Raw genomic sequence first — 23,242 nt, forward strand, 5'->3', positions numbered from 1 at the left:
GGCAGGGCCGCTGCGACCCGGCGAGCCCTGCCCCCGGCACAGCCCTCCCCTGCTCCGACCGCGGCGCGCGCTCATCTTCTCGTGCCAGGCTCGCCCCACTCAGCGTGCATTCATTCAAGGCACAAGTGCCGGCTTTGCAGTGCATCTCGGGGCCCTGCCCGGAGGACAGCACCCTAGGGCTTAGGGCTGCACTCCTTTGCAGTGAACCACTCCTCATCCTCCCTGCTTGGGTGAGGGGCACAGGACAGGGTCCTGCACTGGATCTTAGAGGATCTTGCTCTTGAGGAAGACACAGGCAGTCCCTTTAACTCTGCCCGCTTCTCCACTTCCTCAGTGAAAGCATCTGGCGCAAATTCCATCTCCAAAAACCTGTCGCTGTTCCTTTCTCTCCGATTAAAGTCACCCAGTTGCTCCCAGATTGATATCGGCTTCATTTTCGTCCCCTGCTGGAGCTCCCCCTACCCTCCAGTACAGCATCTGCACTAGAGTTAACTAAACCCAGGTGCAGCTCCAAACTCTTCCAGGGCATTAAAGGAGACTTAAGCCCCTTTCCTCAGGGCGCAGCCCAGACTCCGCAGCTCAATGACACATGACCAGAATTTACACTAGATCCAAGCCTCAAGTGACCTGTATCAGGGTAGTATGTAAAACTGCAGCTGAGACTGGGCTTCCAGCCTGGTAAGGTGTTAAGAAGAAGCTTGCACCCTGCAGGAGGCAAAGCAGATGGACCCAGCAATTCCTTCCTTATGCTGGTGTAATTCCACAGATTTCACTGGTGCTATTATTGATTTACAGGATCAGATGTGGGTCCTGTGACTTTGTTCTGGGCTCTAAAGGGAGACAAGGTGGAGAGGTGGAAAGAAAGCAAGCAGCATTCTCTAGCAATGGATACCACTCCGGGAAACAGGCTCAACTAAATTATAATGGCATGCAACACATGGTTTTGTTTTTTTTAAATCTTGGGATCTTTCTCTCTAGCTTTGTTATTCATTCACGCTTTATCTACAAGGGGCCAACAGGGTTCCTGGAGAAATACAAGACACAGGTAAGGAGATGGGAATTGCCTAAAATAATTTTAATTCTTTAAGATATTCATCATCAGAAAAGGCACGCATACAGGTTAAGAGACTGGATACTGCTCTCAGCTGGAAGGCTGTTGAAGTAGAGTAGCATCTGGGGGCCTTGAGGACAGATTTAAATAAAGAGAAAGGGGAGTGTGGGGGCAGGGGACAAAAAACAGGGAAGTCTTTATACACATAAAGGTTGGTAGAAGGCAGGAAGAAGGGAGGGGCGAGACTGGAATTGTTGCAGGCACCACTGCAGAGTGAAATTACAAAGCTTAGATCCCTGGCAGAGCAAGACGGGAGTGGTCAGAGATAAAGAACAAGAGGGGAGATATAGGCTGGAGTGGTTCAGGATGAATATTTGATATTGATTTGCTCTCCAGTAATGGTCAGGTAATCAGATCCAAGCTTTAATGCAGCTGTAAGTAACAGTTCCTTTAAAAACAAATGCATCTGGGGATGTATCTAGGAAGTAACTGATCATCTGCTGTTCCACTTAAGACCACTGACCAGGGGAAAGCAACTGGCTTAGAGCCAAACAAAACAGAGAACACTGTCCCTCCCTTATTTCACTGTATGGAGCCATCTGGAAAGATGCCTCATCTTGTACCTTAGAGATGGTCAAGGGAACCACCTTTCAGCTCTGACTCTGAATTTCCCAGCACTACTGGGTTAGTCACTGTAGTTCTTGGAGGATGGAGCCTCTCAACAAGTTAGAGGAGGGCCAGGGAGACTGTGTTCAGCTCAAGGCTGATACAGGGCCAAGGAATGGAGTCTGGATTGTAGAATCTCAGAAATTGCTTCTCCTGATGGTTTTGGCCCCAGAGAACAGAAATAAGAGTTGAGCTGTTCTGGCAAATCATGTGAACCTGAAATGACCTGAAGACCTTCCACAGCTGCGATCAAACTCAAAACTGACAGAGGGAAGGTTTCAACTACCTTTTACCCTCCCACACTGAAAGGGGCTCAGATTTAGCAGGCTCAAAGAGCTTTTAATTACTGAAGAACACAAGAAACATTATGGGGACCTATGGCCAGGAATCATTCAATTCAGCACTGAAAACCAACCACCGCTTTGGAGACTAGCAGACAGGCAATCGACCTACTGTAGGGGAGCACAGGGAGAGAAATTTTGGCCAAAATAAGTGCTACAAACCCTGAAGCATGGCCTGGGATTCCAGTGTCTTTCTTCAATCTCCAGATAGTTCTTTATAATCTTATTACAAAACATAACAAAATTAACTTAATTCTCCAACTGCTGAAAAGATGTCCAGAATTTAGACCTGTGGCTCCAGAGAGAGGGTAGATCTATCACACACTGAATGTTCACCACCCCCTCCTCATGTTGTTTTTTTAATTTAAAAATTTAATGGGAGAAGAGATTTTATTGCCAGAATATCAGGTCTGGAGCCATTAGGATTTATCGAAACCTATAGCATATAGAGAGTGCCAAGCCAACAGCTGAGCAGCAAATGAATCATTGTCTGATTTCAGCAGAGGTGAGCTGTGGAACAAGTTTCAACAGTGCGAATCATGTCAACAGTAATGCCAACTTCTCATGAAAAAATCCTGAGACTCCTGATATCCAAGTCAAATTAACTCTGACTCACGATCTCCCCAACAGAGAGATCAAATCTCAGGATTTTTTCTTCTGGTGCATATAGAGTGCCATTCTGGTAAGGGAGGGGAAAGAGCTGGGGGAGAGGGAAGGGGCCTGGAGGTGGGGGGAGGGGGGCAGATCAAAGCCCCAGTGGTGAGGAGGGAGTGCAACAAAGCCATCGGCAGCTGTGCGTGTGTGTGTGTGCGTGCGTGCGTGCGTCTGTCCTTCACTCTCAAGTCCTATGATGGACAGAGATGGACTTCTCTGTGGCTGCAGGGAACAGGATAAGGAGCAAAGGTCTTAAACTGCAGCAAGGGTAATTTAGATTGGATATTAAGAAGCACTTGCTCACTATGAGGGTGCTTAAGCACCTGAACAGGGAGCCTCTAGAATCTTTATTTCTGGAAGCTTTTAAGAAAAGGTTAGACAGACAATTGACAGGAATGGTTAGTCAGGGATGATCCTGCCTTGAGCAGGTGTTTGGACCTTCCTACTTTTCCATCCAATCCAGCCCCACTTTTCGATCATTCAAGGTTTCCAAGGCTTAGCCTATCACAAAGATAACGTTTATATGCAAGAGACAGCACTTTCTTGCAGGCCAGTCCTTGAGCATGAAACAAATTCTCTCACAAATCCCACCAGCTTCTGCTAGAAGTGCTGTGTGCACAACCCCAACCTGCCCTGTCTGCTAGAGACAGGGATCAGCAAGGACATTGAAAACAAACCACTCCAAAATAAAACATTGCCAGAACAACATTCCTGTCCCCCTCAATTCTTCCTCCCTCCTCCCTGGGGAGCAGATACAAGAGACACGGAGTCACAGAAAACCATCGCATTGTTTTGAGGATGCTTGGATACTCTAATGATAAAGAGAAGAAAAGAACTTCTATGGACTAGGAAAGTATGTTTATTCCTTTACCCTTTTGCTGTCAGATTGGCATGACTGATAACAGAGGTGGGTTTTATAATGACACTGGGGGAAGAACCCCAGCTGACTACCTAGGGGCCACACCTAAATGACAAGTTAGTTACCTGTGGCACAGGACTGGATTTGAACACTTGGCTTGTGTGCTTTTAAACCAGCCACTGTGCAGAGTCATGCAAACTATTTTTATATTAAAGTAATCTGGGCCGAGGGTGTGCTAAATACCAAATACAACACCCTGCAGAATTAGCTCCGGTCCCACACACTCATGCTTGTGGTTAAGTGTCTGTGCTCTGAGCAGTCCCACTGCAGCCAATGGAACTCGTTGCTATGCAGTGTAGTTAAGCATCTGTCTACTTCATGGGAATCAGGGCCCTATTTGAATGACAGAAGAATCTGTCATACCTTAAAACTGATTGGTTATTTAAAAAAAAGGGTCTCCTAACCTTTAGTGAATTTTGACAGCTGTGTTACCTTATAAAGCCTTTATAAGGTGATTGAAGGCTGTTTTAAGAGAACATGAGCTGGCACCATCTACCGGGGGCTATGTAATGCAGCATGGTGATAGTCATTCAGGAAACTGGATGGCATCTCTTGTCTAATGTAGTTGTTTCCAGTGGGTATAGTCCTGACTCCACTGGACTTGAAAGGCCTTAGTAGTACCAAGATTTCATCCAATATTCCCGTGCTTGTGGTATATGAGCACCTTTCTGGGATGGGTTGCATTTGGCCCCCCCTCTCTGCAAAATTGGCAGCATGTTGCAAGTTGAGCGATTTTCATTGCATTATGGCTTCTGTGCTGGCACCTTTCTACAGGGATTCATTTAATAAACTTGTTTTTCAGTCTGGTAAGCATTAGATGCATCTTTAAAAACATCCTGCTAGTGTTTTATTATATTCCCAAATGGTAGCTTCACCAGTCCCCCTCTCCTCGCCTCTCCCCGCCCCCCAAAAATGCAAGGGACTGAGGAAAGGACCAGATGATTTGCATCAGAGATCTCAGCCCCCTATATTATGCTAATGTTTCCCCTTATGACCTCAGCCACTAGCACCTGAGCTACAATACTGCCTTTGGGCTGCTTTAGGCCAGAGACTTCACCCCCTTGGTATAGTACAGTTTACAGCAGGACTATCCAACTTCTGGACAGTGGGGGACCACATGCACCAGACCCTGGGCTACGCACCACAAGTCAAACACCCCAAGGTACCCCCACCATGCAAGGAGCCCAGCTCTTTCCCCCCTCCTCTTCTTTCCTGCCTGCAGGCAGTGTGAGCAGCCAAGGTCTTCTCCCCTGCTCACCATGTGCTCAGTCCAAGCAGCCCAGGTCTCCTGGCCACATGCATAGTGCAAGCAGCTCAGGTCTTTCAGCTTACAAGCAATACAACTTTCCTCTTGGCCACACACGCAGTGGGGGCAGCCTCTGTCTCTTGCCACAGACAGCCCAGCTCTCGCTCGTGCCACACACACACACACACACTGCCTTCCCACTGACCCACCCCAGAAACAGAAAAGGAACCAGAAGTCAGAGAAGGGAGAGGGAGCCTGGGGACCCCGGCTGCTGTAGCATCAGGAAGCATGGGAGGTGGGGTGTAATGGCTGGGCAGGAATGTGGGGGATGCATGTGAAACCCTTGCAGGGTACCACTTGGCCAGCCCTGGTCTTGGAGACAGCACCAAACAGACCAAGGATTTCTGCATTCTTTTTAGCTCAGTAACTGGCCTTGGGCAATTCCATGACCTGTGCCTCAGTTTTCCCCTCATCTGTAAAATGCTAACAACCTTTGTTAAGTGCTTTGAGATCTTCCAATGAAGAGGAGCACTAACATCTAAATAGCATTTATTTTTATAAATGGCTCTTATTTATAGAACATCATTAGACAAAGAGCCAGAAATCTTCAAATAATGTCATAAGGAGATGCACTGGCTTTAGTTTGCTAATTTGCTCAATCTGGCACTAAATCAAACATGTTTTCTACCATGGGTGCAAGACAGTAACTGGAAGGAACAGCAAATTTGTTTAATTAGAAGGCAGTTACTAGCAGGTGTTACCTGGTTTGGAAAAAGATTCACTTTGGGTCCAGCTCTTGGAGTCACCAGCTATGGTTTTTTCCCTACACCTGGATGCCAGTTGTTTCCTCATTCAGTCTTGTTCCACTGATCTTCGGCAGGTCACTTCTGTGAAGACCACTGTGCTGAAGGACCTGGCAGAAACAGCAGGGCACTGATATGGTTAAACCAAAGCCAGTCTGTACCTCCCAACTCCACATTTATCTTGCCCGTGAAACAATATCCTCTGAGAGCAGTCAATCATTTTGGCTTATGCTACACCCTTACCTTTATGTGCCAACTTTTCTTGAGACAAAGCTTTCAATATAAAGTGCCTTAGCTTCATGAGATACCAGTGTTAACTGTAACCATGATCTTCTGTTACCAGTGCAGAAGATTTTAAATCCAGTAAAAACAGAGCAGATGTAAAAACTCACTGCTGACTGGGAGGCAGTAAAGTTGGTATCAGCTTCAGCAGTTTTGTGGTTTACTTGGGAGACTTAATTGGTCATTTAGCTGCTTAAAAACAGATTGCCAGCCTCCAATACTGCTATGATTTATAACCCTGCACAGCAGCATCAGACTTGACAGTTTTTAAGTGTTCTTAGTTAAAGGGAAAGGGAATGAGTTACTATTTGGGCCTCAATAGGAACTACAGCCAATATGGAATGGATAGGGTTGGTAGGTGACTCAAATTCCAGATGAAGATGGGGGGGGACTTGGATTAAACTGTCCAAAGGAGGGTGCAATTCAGTTTTCCCCAGTTAGGTGAATGACTGAGGCCAGGTGTATACAAACCTGCTGCTGTGACAAATGTGCCAGGCAGTGACAGCTGTTGCTAGACACGAGCACGACCTATGCCACAGCAATTCAACTCCACAAAAATGAACTATTACCAGGACAATGGGGTGCAACATTACACCAGTATGAGGTACAATTATGCTGCTACAATCAGAATAGGATTCCAGGACTGCTAAACTGCAAAAGCTTTTTAGCATAATCATGGCCCGGCTGTTCTCAACCTTTTTCAACTCGAGGCACCCCTGGTTAGATTTAAGCATTTTCCAAAGGGGTGGTGCCATCTCCTAGTTTTCACAGATTTTTTTTCACAACCACAAAATACGAGCGATTTTTCTATTGCAAAGAACTCAAAGACCACAGCAGGTCAGAATATTAATGCTAGGGATTCCTATTTGAAATCTCTGTGTTTGTCTTGCGAATCATGTTTGCCTACCTTACAGTGCTAGCATTGTGTGAATGCTCCACAACAATCTGGAAAAGATCTCAAGGAACCCCAGGGTGCCACAGCACCCTGGGTGAGAATCATCACTATTGCCCTTTGCTCAGCTCCCACATCCTCATCCTTGATTAGGTTCTTCCACAACAGTGCTTCCTCCTTGATGAAGTAACTGTGCTAAACAAACTGACCCCTTTTCCCTTCTATCTTCTCATTCATTCTTAAATTTTTGGTCTCTTCTCCACTTTTGCTAACCTTCCTCCCTTTCTTCCTTATTTTTCAAACCTCTGCTTCCTCTTAAACTAGCTTGTACAGCAAACGACATTTCCACATATTGCAATAGAAGGCTTGCTGTTGCATTGCTTGGAGATCAAAGCCTTCAGGCAATGGGCACTTAACAGCAAAATCTAAGTAAAATATTTTTTAAACTTACGAGTGGCATAATTTCACTTGGTTCAAGTCATTCTACATTAAACAGGTTTTAATTCCAGTCCCTCAGCCTGAATTGCCTGCCATGCTTCAACTGGAGTCCTACAAGGGTCCATCTTGGGCCCAGTGCTGTTCAACATGTTTATTAATAATTAGGATACTGGCATAGGAAGCTTCTTCAGCAAGTTGTCAAACCAAAGCGGGAAGGATTGTAAACATTGGACAGGAGCAGAATTCAGAAGAATCTTGGCAGACTGGAAAGTTGGGCTGAAAGTAACAGGATGAAGTTGAATGCTCACAAATGTAAGGTACTACAGTTCGGGAAGAATAATTATAAATACAAATATAAAATGGGCGACTCCTGGCTGAATGGCAGTACTACAGAGAAGCATTACAGATTACAGACTTAGGTGAGTCTGCATGATGCAGCTGCGCAGACAGTGAACGCGGGTTCGGGATGCATCAATAGAAACATTAAGTGCAAGACACAAGAGGTGATAGTACTTCTCTACCCTATTCTGGAAATTCCTACCACACAGGCCTACCACCATTTTGATTTTTAGTTTTAAACTAGAATGCACTTTGTAACCTACAGAAAGCCATGCTGCAAACTTTGGTCAACTGATGCAAATCTCAGGGAAAAATATGCATTAAGACTGTAAAAAGGGAAAATGCACCTACACATTTCATTTTCCCTCCTCTCTATTCCACTTCATGTATTTTTGGAAGCCATTTCAAGGAACATAAGGTTTTATAAAAAGCAGTTAGGTAGGGGAAATAGAAAATGCCCCACCACTGTGCAACTTCATAAAGCAATGAAAGGTTCCTTTTTACCGTTCCTTTGTTTCCTTTCCCTTAGCCCACATGGCAGCTAGTCATATATATTCCCCCTCCCCCTAAATTATTTCAGAGTGGTTAGAAGAGCTCCAATGCATAGAAAACATTCCTTCTCACTAAAACCAGGTCAGGAAACAGAATTTTGCTTAGAGTTGATTTGATTTCTACAAGATACTTATTTCACTTGCATTTGGCTGATTTGCCCTAAAATATCACCACTCAGGTACAGTATTTCACTGATTTTTTATTATTATTCAACAGCAAGACATGCTAAACTTAGGTCTACACTACACACCTTTGCGTGGATAGCAATGCTGGTCAGGAGCATGACACACACTCACCAGTAGACACTTCTGCTAATGCAGCATGTCATAACATATTTTATTTTGCTCAGGGACTGAAATAAACTAATAAGCCGTATTGACGCAAGTACAATTTTGCCAGCATAAGCTTGGTACATGGTTGGGGTGCTGCGCTGGTAAAGTACACGGGTATGGCTGCATTGACAAAGTGCTTCTAATTTGGAACCTGGACTAGCAAGAATGTCAATACAATCTAGAGTAGGGGTTGGCAATGTTTTTGGGCAGAATACCAACCTTGACTTGTAAGGTGTTAGCATGCCAGGGGCAGATGGTGGGGAAGCCATGAGGGGCCCAATCCTTGTTGTGGCAGTGAATCCCCAGCCCTTCCCCACCATCCGCCCTGAGTCTCACATGCAAAACAAAATGCCTGTGCCCACCATGTTCTGGCACCCGTGTCAGGGATTGCCTACCCCTGATCCAAAGGGGTTATTTCTCCTTTTAGCACGTGTGCTGGTCATTGGTATCAAACAAAGCAGGAGTTAACAGCGCACCAATTCAGAATGATGGCTCCCCTGGTGCAGTTTGCACTGGTACCAATCTCTAAGACGACCAGGACTAGATTCAAATTCACCTTGAAGATGCTATGAAATACCTAGTTGCCACACTAATTTCAGTTCATTTCTATCTGGATTTCAAGAACAGATCACATTCCTAGATAATAACGTGGGAACACACTGCCACCTTCTGTTTTCCAACAACAGTGCATACCAAGCCTGTGTAAGAGAAATCTCTAGGGCAGTGTTTCTCAACCTGTGGGTCATGACCCAAAAGTGGGTTGCAAGAATATATGAAAGGGTTACAAACAGACTTTAAAAATGGATTCTCTTTTAAAGAAGAAAAATGTGGGAAACTGTGGCTTTTCCCTTGCAGGCTGGCAGAGTTCCAGCCTGCAAGGAGTGCTTGGGGCCCTCCCTGCCCCACACACCAGGGGCCTGTGTCCTGGGGGTGAAGAACAGCAGGTCAGGAGTGAGGGGCACCAGCAGGGGTGGGGGGGCTGTTTTCTACTTAAACTATTTACTGGGTCAGGACTGGCCACTGATGTTTATAAATGGGTCCTGGTACAAAAAAAGGTTGAGAACCACTGCTCTAGGGAAGGTGACTCCAGATTCTGCTCAGGAAGTAAACAGGGGGAAAAAGAGGGGAAGGGCCATTAGCTACATAAAGTTTTGCGATTGAAGATGTACTGAAAGTGTGTTCTCCAAGTACTAAGCCACAGAGGGCCTACATAGCTAGGTACTTAGGGATATCTGCCATTTAAAGTAAGGAAAACTCTTATTTATTTCGTGGGTAAGCTGCAGAATGTGGAGTGAAAACATACAGGACTTAGTTATAAAGCGATTGGAAGAAACTATGTAAGATTTCCCAAATAAAACAATCAGCTTTTATTGTTGTCTTACAAAACATGTTAGATTTTGGCAATATTTTACAGTTCATCCAGTTGAAAAGTTGAAAGGAAAAAAAATGGGAAAATGTTGGAAATTAACAATTTCAATGGACTTGCTTCAAAAAAAATCCCAAACCAAAAACTGCCCCAGTCATTCCCACAAAAATAAGAATCCAGTTTCATGTTATTCCATTATCCAAAAGATGCCAAGGGCAAAGCAGCAGGTGAAACTGGCGATTTCACTACTAAACGGATCAAAAGGACAAATGGAACATTTGCAGTGGTCTTTAGTATGGTCTGTTCCGCTGGTCATTTCTGAAGTCATTTCTGAAAGAAAAAAAGATAGTTCTTTAGCTCTGCCTGTTGTAGCATGACTCGCTCCTTACAATCAGAAATTACTCACTCCCACAAGGCTCCACTATACCATCATGCCCACAGAACACTTTAAAGTAGGTCTGCCTGCACTTGCCTATAATATACGCCTATATTTTGTGCATACAACTAAACTAAGAAAAAATACATGCATGTAATACTGCTACACATGGTTCATGGACCTGCCTTTTCCATCTACCTCAAGGTGTGACACATTCCTGAAGTCTACATCCCACAGGTAGGTATGAAATAACAAATACTTACCTTCCTCCCATTTTACCACCATAACTACTGCCCCGGTCACTGCCTCTACCACCATGTCCTCTGTATCCTCTTTCACCTCCAAAGCCTCCCCTCCCACGAAGGTCTGTATGGAAGAAGCATAAAAGCAAAATTTCAGCCAGGTTTACAAAAATGCAGCAAATGTCATGAACACTCAAAGCAGCAACTTCTTACGTATGTATTGATCTTGTACCCACCTCCTGATGGACGCAAATCTTCTGGTCTGGGCTCATTACACTGATTGCAGGAATTCCTACGAGCAAAGTTCATGTTACTGCAGGTCCTGGAAAAGATAAAAAGATTCCACATGCTCAGTTGCTTAGGAAACTCAATGAGGATACATGAAAAACCACTGCTCAATTAAAGTAACACTTACGGGTTAGGACAAACCCAATCACCATTTTTGGGTTCCCCACTTCTACCCTGGAAGCCCCCACCTCTTCCATATCCACCTCGTGAACCTGTAGACAGAATTATAATCAGAATAAACTAGGGGAATTGCTTCTATGGACCTACTCATGAGAAATGTTTACTGAAGGACTATCACTGGTTTCAAAGCCCAAGTGATACACTTTCTTGGGGGAAGAAAGTAGCCGGATGCTTTAATAGCTCCCTGTTCTAGATTAGTTTCAGGAAATGAATTGGGAACTCCAGAAATGGGTATCAGTCTGTCAATGACAATAAAGTATAAAATTGTATACTTTATTAAAGTATGAAATTGAAAAACCATTAAAAAAAAAAGTCTCCCACATAATGCTAGACTTTAAAAATAGCCAAGAGGCAATCATCATTATGTTTAATATTTTAAAAGATATAAACATTTCAAGGTAACTAACGCTTAGAAGTTGCAGCATCTGACCAGTCTCTAAATGTCAGTAAACCCAATGAATACATGTTGTTAACTGTAGATGTGTGTCAGATGCAGAGTTCAACTCATGGCAACAGGAAAAAAAATAGTGTGTGGGAACAGCACCTGGCAGCCAGAGAAATCTGCTTCGTATGGTTTCTGTACAACTTCTTACCCGCACTACAACAGCTTACCCTGTTTGAATCCTGTATCTGGCAGTTAATTTTCTTTTTCAAATGTGCATTACTAAAAATGTCACTGTTTGATACAATGGCAAACAAATATGGGCAGACCAAGTCACTTCATAAGAGCTAAAAAAAAAAAAAAAAAATATTACCTCTGGCCAATAACTCTAGTGTTCTTCCTATGTAGACACTAGAACACCACAACACTTGCTTTTAGCATAGAAGTGGTGAACTTTCACACCAAACACAGCTGTTAAAAGGATTTGTTTTTTAGCCTCCAAAACTGCTTGGCCAAAAACTAGTGTTTCTTCCCAGTCACTGGGCAAAATGCTCTTCCTGCAAAATGAAGATTAATATCCAACAGACTCATCTGATAAAGATATACTATGCAGACTGCCTGGGATTTTCAAGGGGAAGTGAAGGAATTACATACCCAACTCCTGTTCAGAGCTAGGAGGAACTTGGCTGCCTAACCTACTTAGTCTCTTTTGAAGATTTTGGACAAAAGTGTTTTAAAATTCAAAGGCAAAAGGCAGACCCACAGTGGAACACAGGGTTGTACACTTCCATATGCCCAGCCTTAAAGTCAGTGCTTTATCTTAAGCCAAGATAAGCTTCAAACTACAATATCTCCAGATCAGAAGGAATGTGCAAAATTGCAAACAGCCCAAAAAACCTGAAGTACAGAATTCAGTTTTACTTAACTTGCACATACTTTGTACCACCCCTAGTCCCTCCTGTCCCAAAAGTCACCCCTTTCTACTATGCCTTCCGGAAGTCCATGCTATAATGCAGTATATAATTAAAAGTCACTGTTATGAAGCTACTCTTTAAAAGAGATCATAAGTGAAAGCATTAAATTTTCAAAAGGAAAAGGCCTTCTAAGTTTTAGTACCACCTCGACGGCCACCACCACCACCTCCTCGCATGAATTCAGGTCTTCTGGTTGCAAAAGACACTTTGATAACGTTGCCATGGAATTCTTTACCTAGAATAAAAGGAAAAGGTGAACACAGCTCACAGGACCTCAATAACGAACAAGTTCAACAGGCAACAGTAGTCTGCACTGTTAAATTACTAGAAAAAAAAGACAACGGGGCAAAATCCTTATATACTTCCGAAAGTATTAGCTCAAATATCATGTCCACTAGGGGTGTGCAAAGTGGGCAGTATTTGATTTGGATTCAGATTCGGCCCAATTCAGGGGACAATGATTCAGTTAACTGATTCAGATCACTGTCCTGATTTGACTCGGTTGAATCTGAAGATTTGATTCCGATTCAGAGAATCAGTGATTTGACCATAGACATGGCTTTATATGGTTTTTCTATGTACCTCAAGGTACCAGGCACAGCTCGTGAATGCTGAGACCTGGAAGTGGATCAGAAGTACTTAACAGGCATGGTGGTGACTTGTCGTACCCACAGGCATCCTGGTATCACTGAGACCTCCACCCAGACAGAGCCTGTGGCCCTGGACTGCAGGGGCTGCCTGGCATGGCTGCTGGCAACTGCATGTTGGGGCACCCCCACTTGTGGGGTATGCTCCCTGGTGGAGTCTCTGGAGGGCTGAGTGCAAGAGCTTGAGGAAGAGGTACATCAACTATGCACCATCAGGGCCCACAAAGATTATATCGACAGTTACTGCTGGGCCCTACTCCAGGAAAAAGAACAAGTAAATAAGAAGGTGGAGGAAAATGTGGCCACAAAGAAGACTGGCCACAAAGATCCTCCCAGAGCTACCTGGAAGACAGCAGTCTCCAGATCCAGAGCATGCAGAGCTAGGGGTACTCCTCCCCTGATGATGCATAACAGGTACACTCCCCTCATCATGCATGAGGAAACTCTGACAGAGACACCAGAGGAGGTGGTAAGTACTCAGGAGGTAAGTACTCCCACCCCTAGGAGGGGACACTAGGTTCAGGGAGGACTCTCTCCTGAGGGTCATGGACCCCTTGGCCAGAGAGGCATGCTGCCTTCCTGGGGCCCACATCTGGGATGTTGTGGAGAGGAGCCTATCCCCAGGCTCGTCTGTCCCTCCAACTACTACCCCATGCTCCTCATCCATGTGGGCATGAATCACACAGCCAGGAGTAATCTGGATGAGTCACAGGTAACTACAGGGCTCTGGGGGCTGGGCCCAAGGGACTAGGGGCTCAAGTAGTTTTTTCTTTTGGGCTCCCTGTTGCAGGTCACGGACGCAAAAGGGAAGGCTGTGTAGAAGTAAACAGACACCTCTGACAATGGTGCTACTGCAAGGGCGTTGGTTTCTTTGACCACAGCACACACTTCAGGGAAAGAGGACTCCTGGGACAAGATGGCATCCATCTCATACGGACAGGTAAGTCCCTGTTCTCAGCCAGGATGGCTGATCTTTTAGACGGGGCTTTTAACTGACTTTGCTGGGGGATGGGAAAACTCCAAGTGGAGCATGCCTGGGGACTGGCACACAGGAAATCTCCCACATGGAGGACACCAAGGTAAATATTTTTGAAAATGCTAACAGAACTGTTGTCCCACAGCATCTCAGGAAATCGAGGGTGTCAGTTAGGGGGCCTCAGCTCCCTGTACACCAATGCCAGGAGCAGTACACCTCGATAAGCGGCTTGAAACCCTTTGGGTCAAGCTTCGGCGGGGGTGGGGGTGGGGGGGCAAGGTGAGAGGGACCTAAGTGTGGCCATTTACTACAGGCCACTGAACCAAGAGGAGGAGCTGGATCTGGAGATCTCTCAAGAACTGACAGAGGCTTCGCGTGCAAGGGACTTGGTTGTCATGGGCAACTTCAATTACCCGGACATAGATTGGGAGGAACCCTTGGCTAGGTTGGATCGGTCATGCAGCCTCTCAACTGTAATCGAGGAGCTCTTCTACCAAGGAAGTGCAAGGGCCAACCGCTCTCCTAGACTTTGTCTTGGCCAAAGGAGATAATTTGGTGTGTGGCTTGAACACTGAGGGTAGCCTGGATGACAGCAACCATGAGCCCAACAGGTTCACTGTCTGCCGCAAGGCTGACAAATCAACTAGCAAGACTGAAGTCCTGGGCTTCAAAAATGCTGAGTTTGACAGGCTCAGGACATTAGTAGGAGAGGCGATGTGGGACCAGCAATGAAAGGCAAATGGGATGCACCAAGTTGTTGTTCCTCAAGGACACAATCCTTGAATTACAAAAGAAAACCATTCCCATGAAAAGGAAAGGTAGCAGAAGGGCTAACAAGCCCTCCTGGCTCAATAGGGACATTGCAGTCCTCTTGAAAATGAAACAAGAGGTGTACACCCGGCGGAGTCCTCCTTGAGGACTGTCCCAACAGCGGTCCGCACTTGTAAGGAAATGATTAGGAAAGCTAAGGCGGTGACTGAGTTTAAATTAGCCAAGGGAGTCAAGGACAATAAGAAATCCTTCTTTAGGTATGTAGGGATCCAAAGGAAAACAAATGGAAGCGTGGTGCCTCTGCTTAACACCTCAGGACAGCTGGTAATGGAACCTCAGGAAAAAAACTGAACTCCTGAACGCCCACTTTGCTTCAGTATTTCACCTGACCAAGGGGAAAGACACGCGAGACAAGGATCACAGGGGGTATGGTGAGAATTATAGTCTTTCCACTGTGGATGCTGAGCTGGTGCAAAACCAACTAGAAAAACTAGACATTTATAAGTCAGCAGGACCAGATGGACTTCACCCGAGAGAGTGCTGATGGAACTGGCTGAAGTCACTGCAGAACCCCTGGCACAACTCTTTCAGAAACTGTGGCACACAGGGGAGATCCCAGAGGATTGGAAGAGGGCCAACACTGTGCCCATTTTCAAGAAGGGGAAGAGGGAGGACCCAGGCAACTATAGGCCAATCAGCCTAACCTCCATCTCAGGTAAAATCCTGGAAAAACTTATTAAACAATCTAGGCTTATTGAGGGTAAGATTCTGAATGACAGTCAGCATGGCTTTGTTGCAGGTAGGTCTTGTCTTACCAATCTCAGCTGCTTCTACAAACAAGTCTGTCGCCACCTGCACACAGGAGAGGAGGTCAGCATTATATACCTACACTTCCAAAAGGCTTTTGTGATCTAGTATCCCATGATATCCTTGTGGAAAAACTGGGAGATTGTGGGCTTAACTGCTCAACAGTTCAGCGGGTGGAAAACTGGCTGCATGGTAGGACCCAGGGAGTTCTCATGAACAGATCTGTGTCACCCTGGCAAGAAGTAGCTACTGGTGTTCCTCAGGGGTCCGTGCCTGGACTGATGCTTTTGAACATCTTTATCCATGATTTGGATGTGGGGGTGAAAAGCTCCAGGCCAAGTTTGCAGATGATACCAAGTTATGGGGGAGCGTGGTCATGCCAGCAGATAAGTTGCAGATACAGACAGACCTAAACAGGCTGGAGAGCTGGGTGGACTGGAACCAGATGAAGTTCACCACTCAGAAGTGTAAGGTGCTCCATATGGGGGCAAACAATCCCCAACATACCTACAGGCCTGGTGGTGACAATTTGACTTGTGCCACAGCCAAAAGCGACATGGGGTCGTGATCAACCACCGCATGAACATAAGCCAGCAGTGCTGATGCTGTGGCCAGCTGGCATGCATTAACCATTGCATCTCATGCAAAATTAAGGAAGTGATACTCCCACTGTACTCCACACTGGTGAGACCGCAGCTGGAGTACTGCATCCAGTTCTGGGTGCTGCACTTCAACAAGGACATGGAAAAACTTGAGAGGCTCCAGAGAAGAGCCACCTGTATGGTCAGGGATTTGCAAGATAAGCCATATGAAGAGAGGTTGACGGACTTGGGCCTCTTCAGCCTACAGAAGAGAAGGCTGAGAGGGGACTTGGTAGTGACTTACCGCTACATCCAGGGAGTACATCAAGAACTTGGTGAACAGCCAGGAGCAATGGATACAAACTCCTGGAAAGCTGCTTCAGGCTCAATCCCAGGAAAAGCTCCTTCACAGTCAGGGCATCCAGACTGTAGAGGTGATGCAGTCACCTACCCTGGAAGTCTTCAAATGGACACTGGACAGTCATCTCACCGGGGTCACTTGACCCCAGTTGTCTTTTCCTGCCTAGTACAGGGGGACTGGACCTGATGATCTACAAGGTTCCTTCCAGCCCCTAACAATCTATGAATCTACTTCCAGTCCACTTCCAGGTCTGCTGCCAAATGCGCGAGAACCCCCCACGCAGGGTCAGTTATTGGCTGTGGGGGAACCCCCGGGTGCCCCCCCCAGACCCAGGAGGCACTAGTCGCTGAGCTGGGGGGTAGGACCCCTGCATGCTTTGCGGTGGACCTGGAAGTGGACCGGAAGTACGTCTGGTCCACTTCCGGGTCTGCTGCTGAGCATGGTTGGGACCCCCCCTTGCTCCTGTGGGATGCTCCATCTGCCCCACCGTATCAGCGTTCACAAGCTGCGCCTGGTACCTTGAGGAATGTAGAAAAGCTACGTCTATGGCCTAACTGTCGAATCTCTCCAAACTGAATCAGAGGCTTCCAATTCAATTCAGAGAGATTAATGGGTCTCCTGATTTGATTTGGATTTGGCCACCAAATCGCGCCAAAACTCTTCCAAATCAAATCAGTGACCGAAGCTTCGCACAGCTCTAATGTCCACCACAGATGGCAAAGATGTCTTGTGGAATTTAGATTAAAAGAGCCTAAGGTGATGGTTTATGCATTTCCCTGGCATTCTTGTCACCAGTACTGCTTACAAGTTAAATAATCTTGTTCCCCAAACAGATAGCAAAGTTCTTGTATATTTGAACCTAGGTTTCCACTTGGAAACCTAGAAATGCACTTTCGTATGAGGCCAGTCAGAAAGTAATGCCTAGTAATATTTATCTCCTGTGCAAGTCATGAACATTGAGGGTGCTCACTCTCCTTTTTGATTCTTGCTTCAGGAAGCCACAGGAAACTGAGTGGTCTATGTGGAGATCCTGAAGGAACTGAAGTATTGTATCCAAAGAGCCTGACAGAGACATGTCTGTGGTACTCCTTCCACATGGCAACCCTCACCCACACATCAGCTTGTGCACCAGAGACAATCCCATAGTCTGGACGGGCGGTATTGCCCCATTTTCTGTGCAGCCCAGAAGATGAGACTGACGACAAGGGCAACATTTTCAGGATGCCACCAAAAAGACAGAGGTTGTGTGACAGGTGCTTTGCAACAAAGACAAGGGCTTTTACAATGTTGGGATGCACACTCTTGTTTACCAGTGGAAAAAGGCCACTGCTGAAAAAGGAGACCACACTGAAAAAGAATAGTCACCTGTATGCTCCACAAAAATCATTCATATTTTATGTGCAAGTTTTTTCAGTAATATTCAAAGCATTACTTTGATTGGCTCTCTAAAGAGGAGTAGTTAGCTGTGTTAATCTGAAGTCAGGCAGAGACTAGGGACTAAAGTCACAATTAGTAGGCTTTATGAATTTAAGGTTCGTCACGGGGTGCTTGGGACCTATTACTGCTTGGGTGCATAATACAGGAACATTTAAACTGAACTAATGTGCATTATGTTATCCAAAAAAGGGCAACAGTGAAAACTGCTATTCGGTTTCTTCTTGCTTATTATGTCAGCTCCAGAACTGGGCACAGATCTCCAGAACTGTGTGCACCAAGTTCCACTAAAAACACAAAGCCATTAGAATAGTTATTGATATTATCTGAAACATTATTATAAAAGGGCATCACTAGTAGCAGCGCATTAGTGGAGAGAAGAAGAGATCAAGTTCCAGAAAACTCAGCATCTGTAGAGCTTCAGTACAGTATTAACAATTGTTCAATTGTGCTTTCAATTAGCTACATAATAATTACTAACCACAAGGCAAAAGAGATGTTTGTTTTGGTTTTACTAATTGCCTCACGATTAAAATAATAAACAACATGCTTTTATGAAGTTCTTAGGAAATAATAAACTAGCGTGATAACTTCAAGTTCTAATCAGCTATTTATAATGCAATGCCAGAGTTTATGTTCTAATTTGTATCAATGTAGTGCTAAAGTATCCACATTAGCCTGACAGACTGAGGGGAAAAATGGGAGTGGTGCAAAATGCAGGTAAAAAGAGCTACTGCAAAAGGGCTTAAGACACTGCTGTTTGCTTAACAGGATTTGGTTTGAAGCATTAGGGAGGCAAAACAATCTAGCAGACAGGGCACCAAGAAGAGAAGTCAGGAGTTTCCAACTCTGCCATTGACAGGAAACTCACTTTGCTTGTCTTGTTTATTCAGATAGTAAGTTCTGAAGGACAGGAATTATCCTCTTACTTTTAAAATGCAAAGTGCCTAGCACAATCAGGCCTTAACATGGAGCGGACTTCTAAGCACTAACAGAATACCGTAATACCGATACTGTTGTACTTTCTCCCGCTTTTAAATCTGTATTCCCCTGGTTGCTACCATTGTTAATTTGACGTGAGAAGTTGTGCTGTCCTGAATAACATCAGACAACACCCACTCTCAGACTAAATGGCACATAGTAACAACTGGCATGTAGTTATACTATTCAAATGTTTTATTTCTTAATGACTAAATTATCACACTAGAAGTGCACAGGAATCTCTCTGAAATAGAATTCCAAGAACTGGAACAATCAAAATTTGAGCAAGTGTTAATATGTAATCTCTATTTTTCCCCCTGTGCGTAACAGGAAAAAAATATCTTACCATCAAACCAGTCAATAGCTGCTTTAGCAGAAGGAGGATCATCAAAAGACACTGTTGCTTCTCCCTTTGATTTCCCAGTATCTTTATCTGTATAGAGGTTTATCATAGGTTTGCCAGTCTTTTTGTTGGTCTGGAGAAAAAAGAAATAAATTATTTCCTCAACATGTATTGAAGTAATGAAGAAATGACCAGTTAAACAAGTTAATGGTAAGAGCAGTTGCAATTAAGACACTATTGGTAGAAGAGAGTCTTGGGTCTACTGAACTTACTGAAACATGAGAGACCTGCTAAAGGAAGGGATACATCTGTGCATTTAGTGGAGGAAAAAAGAATATAGAGCTAGGAGTAGAACAAGAAAAATGACAGCTAAGATCTGGGCTACTAAAATGGTAGTGCTCACAGTTCCTTTGAAGTAAGCTGTCATCTGTGAATTGGGAGCATAAAATGATCTCCAACTGTTGGGGAATGATAGAGAGAAAACACCCTGAATGGTAACAGCACAGAGGGAATCTATTATTCTAACATGTTGGCAAAGCCTTTTCTTAATAATGTATCCCCTTACACACCTTTATAATACCTATTTGCTTGAAATAGTCAGCCACTTGATCGGTTGAAACATCCTCTCCGAGTCCTTGCACAAAGATGGTGTTGTTATCAGAGTTCTCAGACTCCATATCTATTAAAAAAATTAAGTTATTTTTAACTAACTTAGCCAGAAGGGATTAGCCAGATGCAGCTGTTACATATCACAGCAGTTAAAAAATTGATATGCTTCCACATCAAAGAAAATCCCCTCCATTTTAAAAACTCAGATGCACAAGGCCCAGCAAGTGCCTTTGAGATCACGCATTTTTGGAGCTCTCCGGTTAGTTTGTGAAGTCAAGAAATCTTTGCTGTTGAAGCTAATAGTATCAACTTGAGAACTGCAGGAGCACAGTACTTGATTTCGAGCAGCTTAACAGAAGGCACGCTAGATTGACTGACAGACAGGCTTTATAGTATGCCTCTAACTGGAACACTCCAGTTGGAATATAGTTGAGATATATTTTTAAAAATGCAACAAAGTTTGGAAGTCCCAACATTGTTAGGAAAATGTTGGAGTCTTGTTCAAAAGATGCAATTATAAACAAAGCAACACCATTTAAATTTAGTTTCAAATTCAACAAAGCGAAAAAGTGAACAGCAATAATGGAGAAAAAATATGAAGAATGCATTCAAGTGTAAGAACTATCTTACTATGAGTGTTCTTTTAAGAACGGACTCCTATCTGAACTTCAGCATCTACAGGGAAGCATTAATACTGTTACACAGAGTCAAGCTGATCCAACATTCACTAGAAAAAGTTTGTTCCAACTTGCTCGACATTGTGACACGTAAACAAGGAAAAACCCTAATTTATCAAGTTCTTATATACCATTAACAAACTTGATCTTTCCCAGAAGAGCCCATTGGGTTAAACCATACTGAAATAATACATTTCACCTCACATTTCCAGGCATGAATTTTAGGAGTACATACATTCCAAAAATTCTGAACTATGATAAGATGCAATCCAAATTTCTTGTTTTCTTACCAGCATCTGATTTCTGTCCATAATCCTTTTGACCTACAGAACAGGACAGGTAAAAAAGGGAAGACTATTTTAACCAAGGAATTCTTTTGTTTGTTTGTTTTAATATAACAAGTATTCAAGCTATGTTTGCAATGTATCTAAAAATATAGGATTTTAACCAGAGATTTAGAAAGTATTTAGACTAAAATGTTCAGCATCTGTAGAATATTAACATGTTCTTTAACTTGCAGTATGTGGCAGCTGCCACACTGACATTATGCTGGTGTTATCTTGCAAATGCTGGTTGTCAGATTACCAGGCAGTTTACCAGTTTTGTCACTAGTATCTTTCTAAGCAGCATTTGTAACAAAACAAAAGCCAGGAAAGGTCACTGGTCCCCACAAATTATTTCATGCAATTTGACAGAGTAAAAATCCATCTTATTGTTAAGACTGATTTTTAAAAGCACACAAACACACCAGCCTCAGCAAAACAGAAATGCTAGAATGCGTTTATTGGATCGTAACAAAGTATCGGTGGCTCTTAGATTTATACAGAATTTCCACTGAAACATTTTTGATACTCGGCACTTACCACCAAAATTTTTGAAGCCACCACGGTCACCACCACTGCAGAGGAAAAATTGAAGAAATGATTTCTTCCTTAAGTCTCTATGTGCTGAGCCCAAGGCTCAATCTACACTTAACTGATCACAAGTTGAGAGTTACTGCCTAAAGCATCACTTCTGTGTTTCCCGTACTAATTAAGTTAAAAAATTAGCTAACTGGAAGTGAATCACTTCAAAGAGCATAAAGTCTAACAGCTAGGCTCCCAATGAGTTGCTGAAATAAAGGTACGTAGATGCGTTAAATTAAATGCTTTTCCAAATGTATACTATTTAAAGGTGGGTTTTGAAGAGAGGCATACTTTAAAAAAAAGTTAACAGGCTTTAACTGTACATACAAGTAATAGCTCAGAGTAATTATCACTGTGTGTTAGGAATAAAATGAACTAAAGTTATACATTCATTAACTGGGAATAATTAGCATTAATAATCAGGCTCTGGGGAAAAAAATCTGGGAAGATGTTAAAATTTGGCTATATGGTACTACTAGAAATTTCAGATTAAACAGAAAGCATGCATATATAAGAATAAGCTTCAGTGGCCGAGTTGTGGAAGTTTCAATTAATTCACTCTGAGACCTGTGGCATAAGATGTAGACCAAGTTAACATATTAACACATTAATTTGAAAGACTGTAAATGGAGTTTAAACAAGCTTATTATGCCTTCCCAAGCCAATTTTATCACAAGTAAAAGCCTGATATCTCCCCAGGACTACTTTATCAAGTGTGATTTCCCTGGTGGCAGTATTCTCCAGAATTTATTATTTTAATTACATTCATGTGAAAAGATTTAAATATACTCAATATTTAAAACCACAAAGGGGGGAAAAATATTAGTAGAATTCTTTAAGTTAAATTGCCAGATCATTTAAATATTTTAGAATTGTCTGCTCAAAGTTAGGGAGTAGAGATTCTCTCTAAGAAACTGTTATCTATAAGAAACCTGACAAGTTCATCTATTCTTCATCCTAAGAACTTCCAAGCTGAGTAACTAAGATAAAGAAAAAAAATACAAGTAAATACTCAACTAATTGAACATTCCCAACTTTCACAGAGTCTTCAGCAGAAGGAGCCTCTGTAGTAGCGTCCTGACAGTAAGCAGTCTCTTCAATTTTTAAATCAAACCCATCTCAATCTGTCAGACTGCAAACATGAACCCAAAATAAAGGATACCAAAGATAGCTAGGACACTTCAGCATGGGATTCATTGTTTTAGAATGTGGTACACACATGTTCTGTTGTAGAAAAATGTAGAATACTGAATGCAAGATATATTCCTTTTTTTAAAGTTGTAATCTATAAGCTTTCTATAAAAGGGGGTAAAATTAATGTCTGAAATTTGGAGGGTCAAAATGTTACTAGGTACTATGTAATTTAGTTAGGAGAACTTGTATAGTAACAGCTAGCACAACATGACATAACCTGACATGGTATTTCAGTCATAAAATATTATCTTTAACTGAGATGTATTTTAATAGATTGCTGCTGCAGATTTTAAGTTGTTATTGTACCATGTGTTATTTGGAAAACTAAGTGGCAATTACTTACACATAAACAATTTTATTCAGCTATATAAAAAGGAAAATGTATGTGTTCCAAACACATTTAAGGATGGCCTCTCTTCAAGGATAGATCATTTTAAAGACAGATGGTACAACCAGAAACAAGGTCATAAAAATTCTATTTGAAACCTGCTACCCACAATTCACTCCAAGCTAAGGACAAGGTTCTCCATATCCTCCTTATTACAGGCCACTGAATAAAATTTGTTAATTTACAACTATGGACACTAATTTATAGTAAATGAAATCAGACTAATTTCATGTTCAAATTCTGTA

The 23,242-nt window shown here is 43.3% G+C and overlaps 2 protein-coding genes across 5 annotated transcripts in view; both read right to left on the reverse strand.

The window, feature by feature from the left end:
* Window positions 1–434, reverse strand: part of MMP28 (matrix metallopeptidase 28) — a 44,494-nt gene extending 44,060 nt beyond the window's left edge. The window contains exon 1 of the mRNA XM_019545284.1: window positions 279–434. Coding sequence (XP_019400829.1) covers window positions 279–434 — 156 coding nt within the window. The remainder of the gene's footprint in view (window positions 1–278) is intronic.
* A 9,419-nt stretch (window positions 435–9,853) lies between these two features.
* The window catches only part of TAF15 (TATA-box binding protein associated factor 15), a 36,431-nt gene continuing 23,042 nt past the window's right edge, over window positions 9,854–23,242 (reverse strand). For 3 of the 4 annotated variants that reach the window (XM_019545381.1, XM_019545380.1, XM_019545379.1), the window contains exons 8-16: window positions 21,374–21,408; window positions 20,801–20,833; window positions 19,794–19,903; window positions 19,228–19,357; window positions 12,469–12,558; window positions 10,915–10,999; window positions 10,736–10,821; window positions 10,521–10,623; window positions 9,854–10,211 (exon numbers count right to left, since the gene is read on the reverse strand). In XM_019545381.1, coding sequence (XP_019400926.1) covers window positions 10,172–10,211; window positions 10,521–10,623; window positions 10,736–10,821; window positions 10,915–10,999; window positions 12,469–12,558; window positions 19,228–19,357; window positions 19,794–19,903; window positions 20,801–20,833; window positions 21,374–21,408 — 712 coding nt within the window. In that variant the 3' untranslated portion in view covers window positions 9,854–10,171. Of the gene's footprint in view, window positions 10,212–10,520; window positions 10,624–10,735; window positions 10,822–10,914; window positions 11,000–12,468; window positions 12,559–19,227; window positions 19,358–19,793; window positions 19,904–20,800; window positions 20,834–21,373; window positions 21,409–23,242 lie in introns of those variants that run through there. The other variant, XR_002102950.1, reaches the window with a different exon arrangement.

This window comes from Crocodylus porosus, unplaced genomic scaffold (assembly GCF_001723895.1).
Source record: "Crocodylus porosus isolate Cpor-Errol unplaced genomic scaffold, CroPor_comp1, whole genome shotgun sequence".
Taxonomy (NCBI): domain Eukaryota; kingdom Metazoa; phylum Chordata; order Crocodylia; family Crocodylidae; genus Crocodylus; species Crocodylus porosus.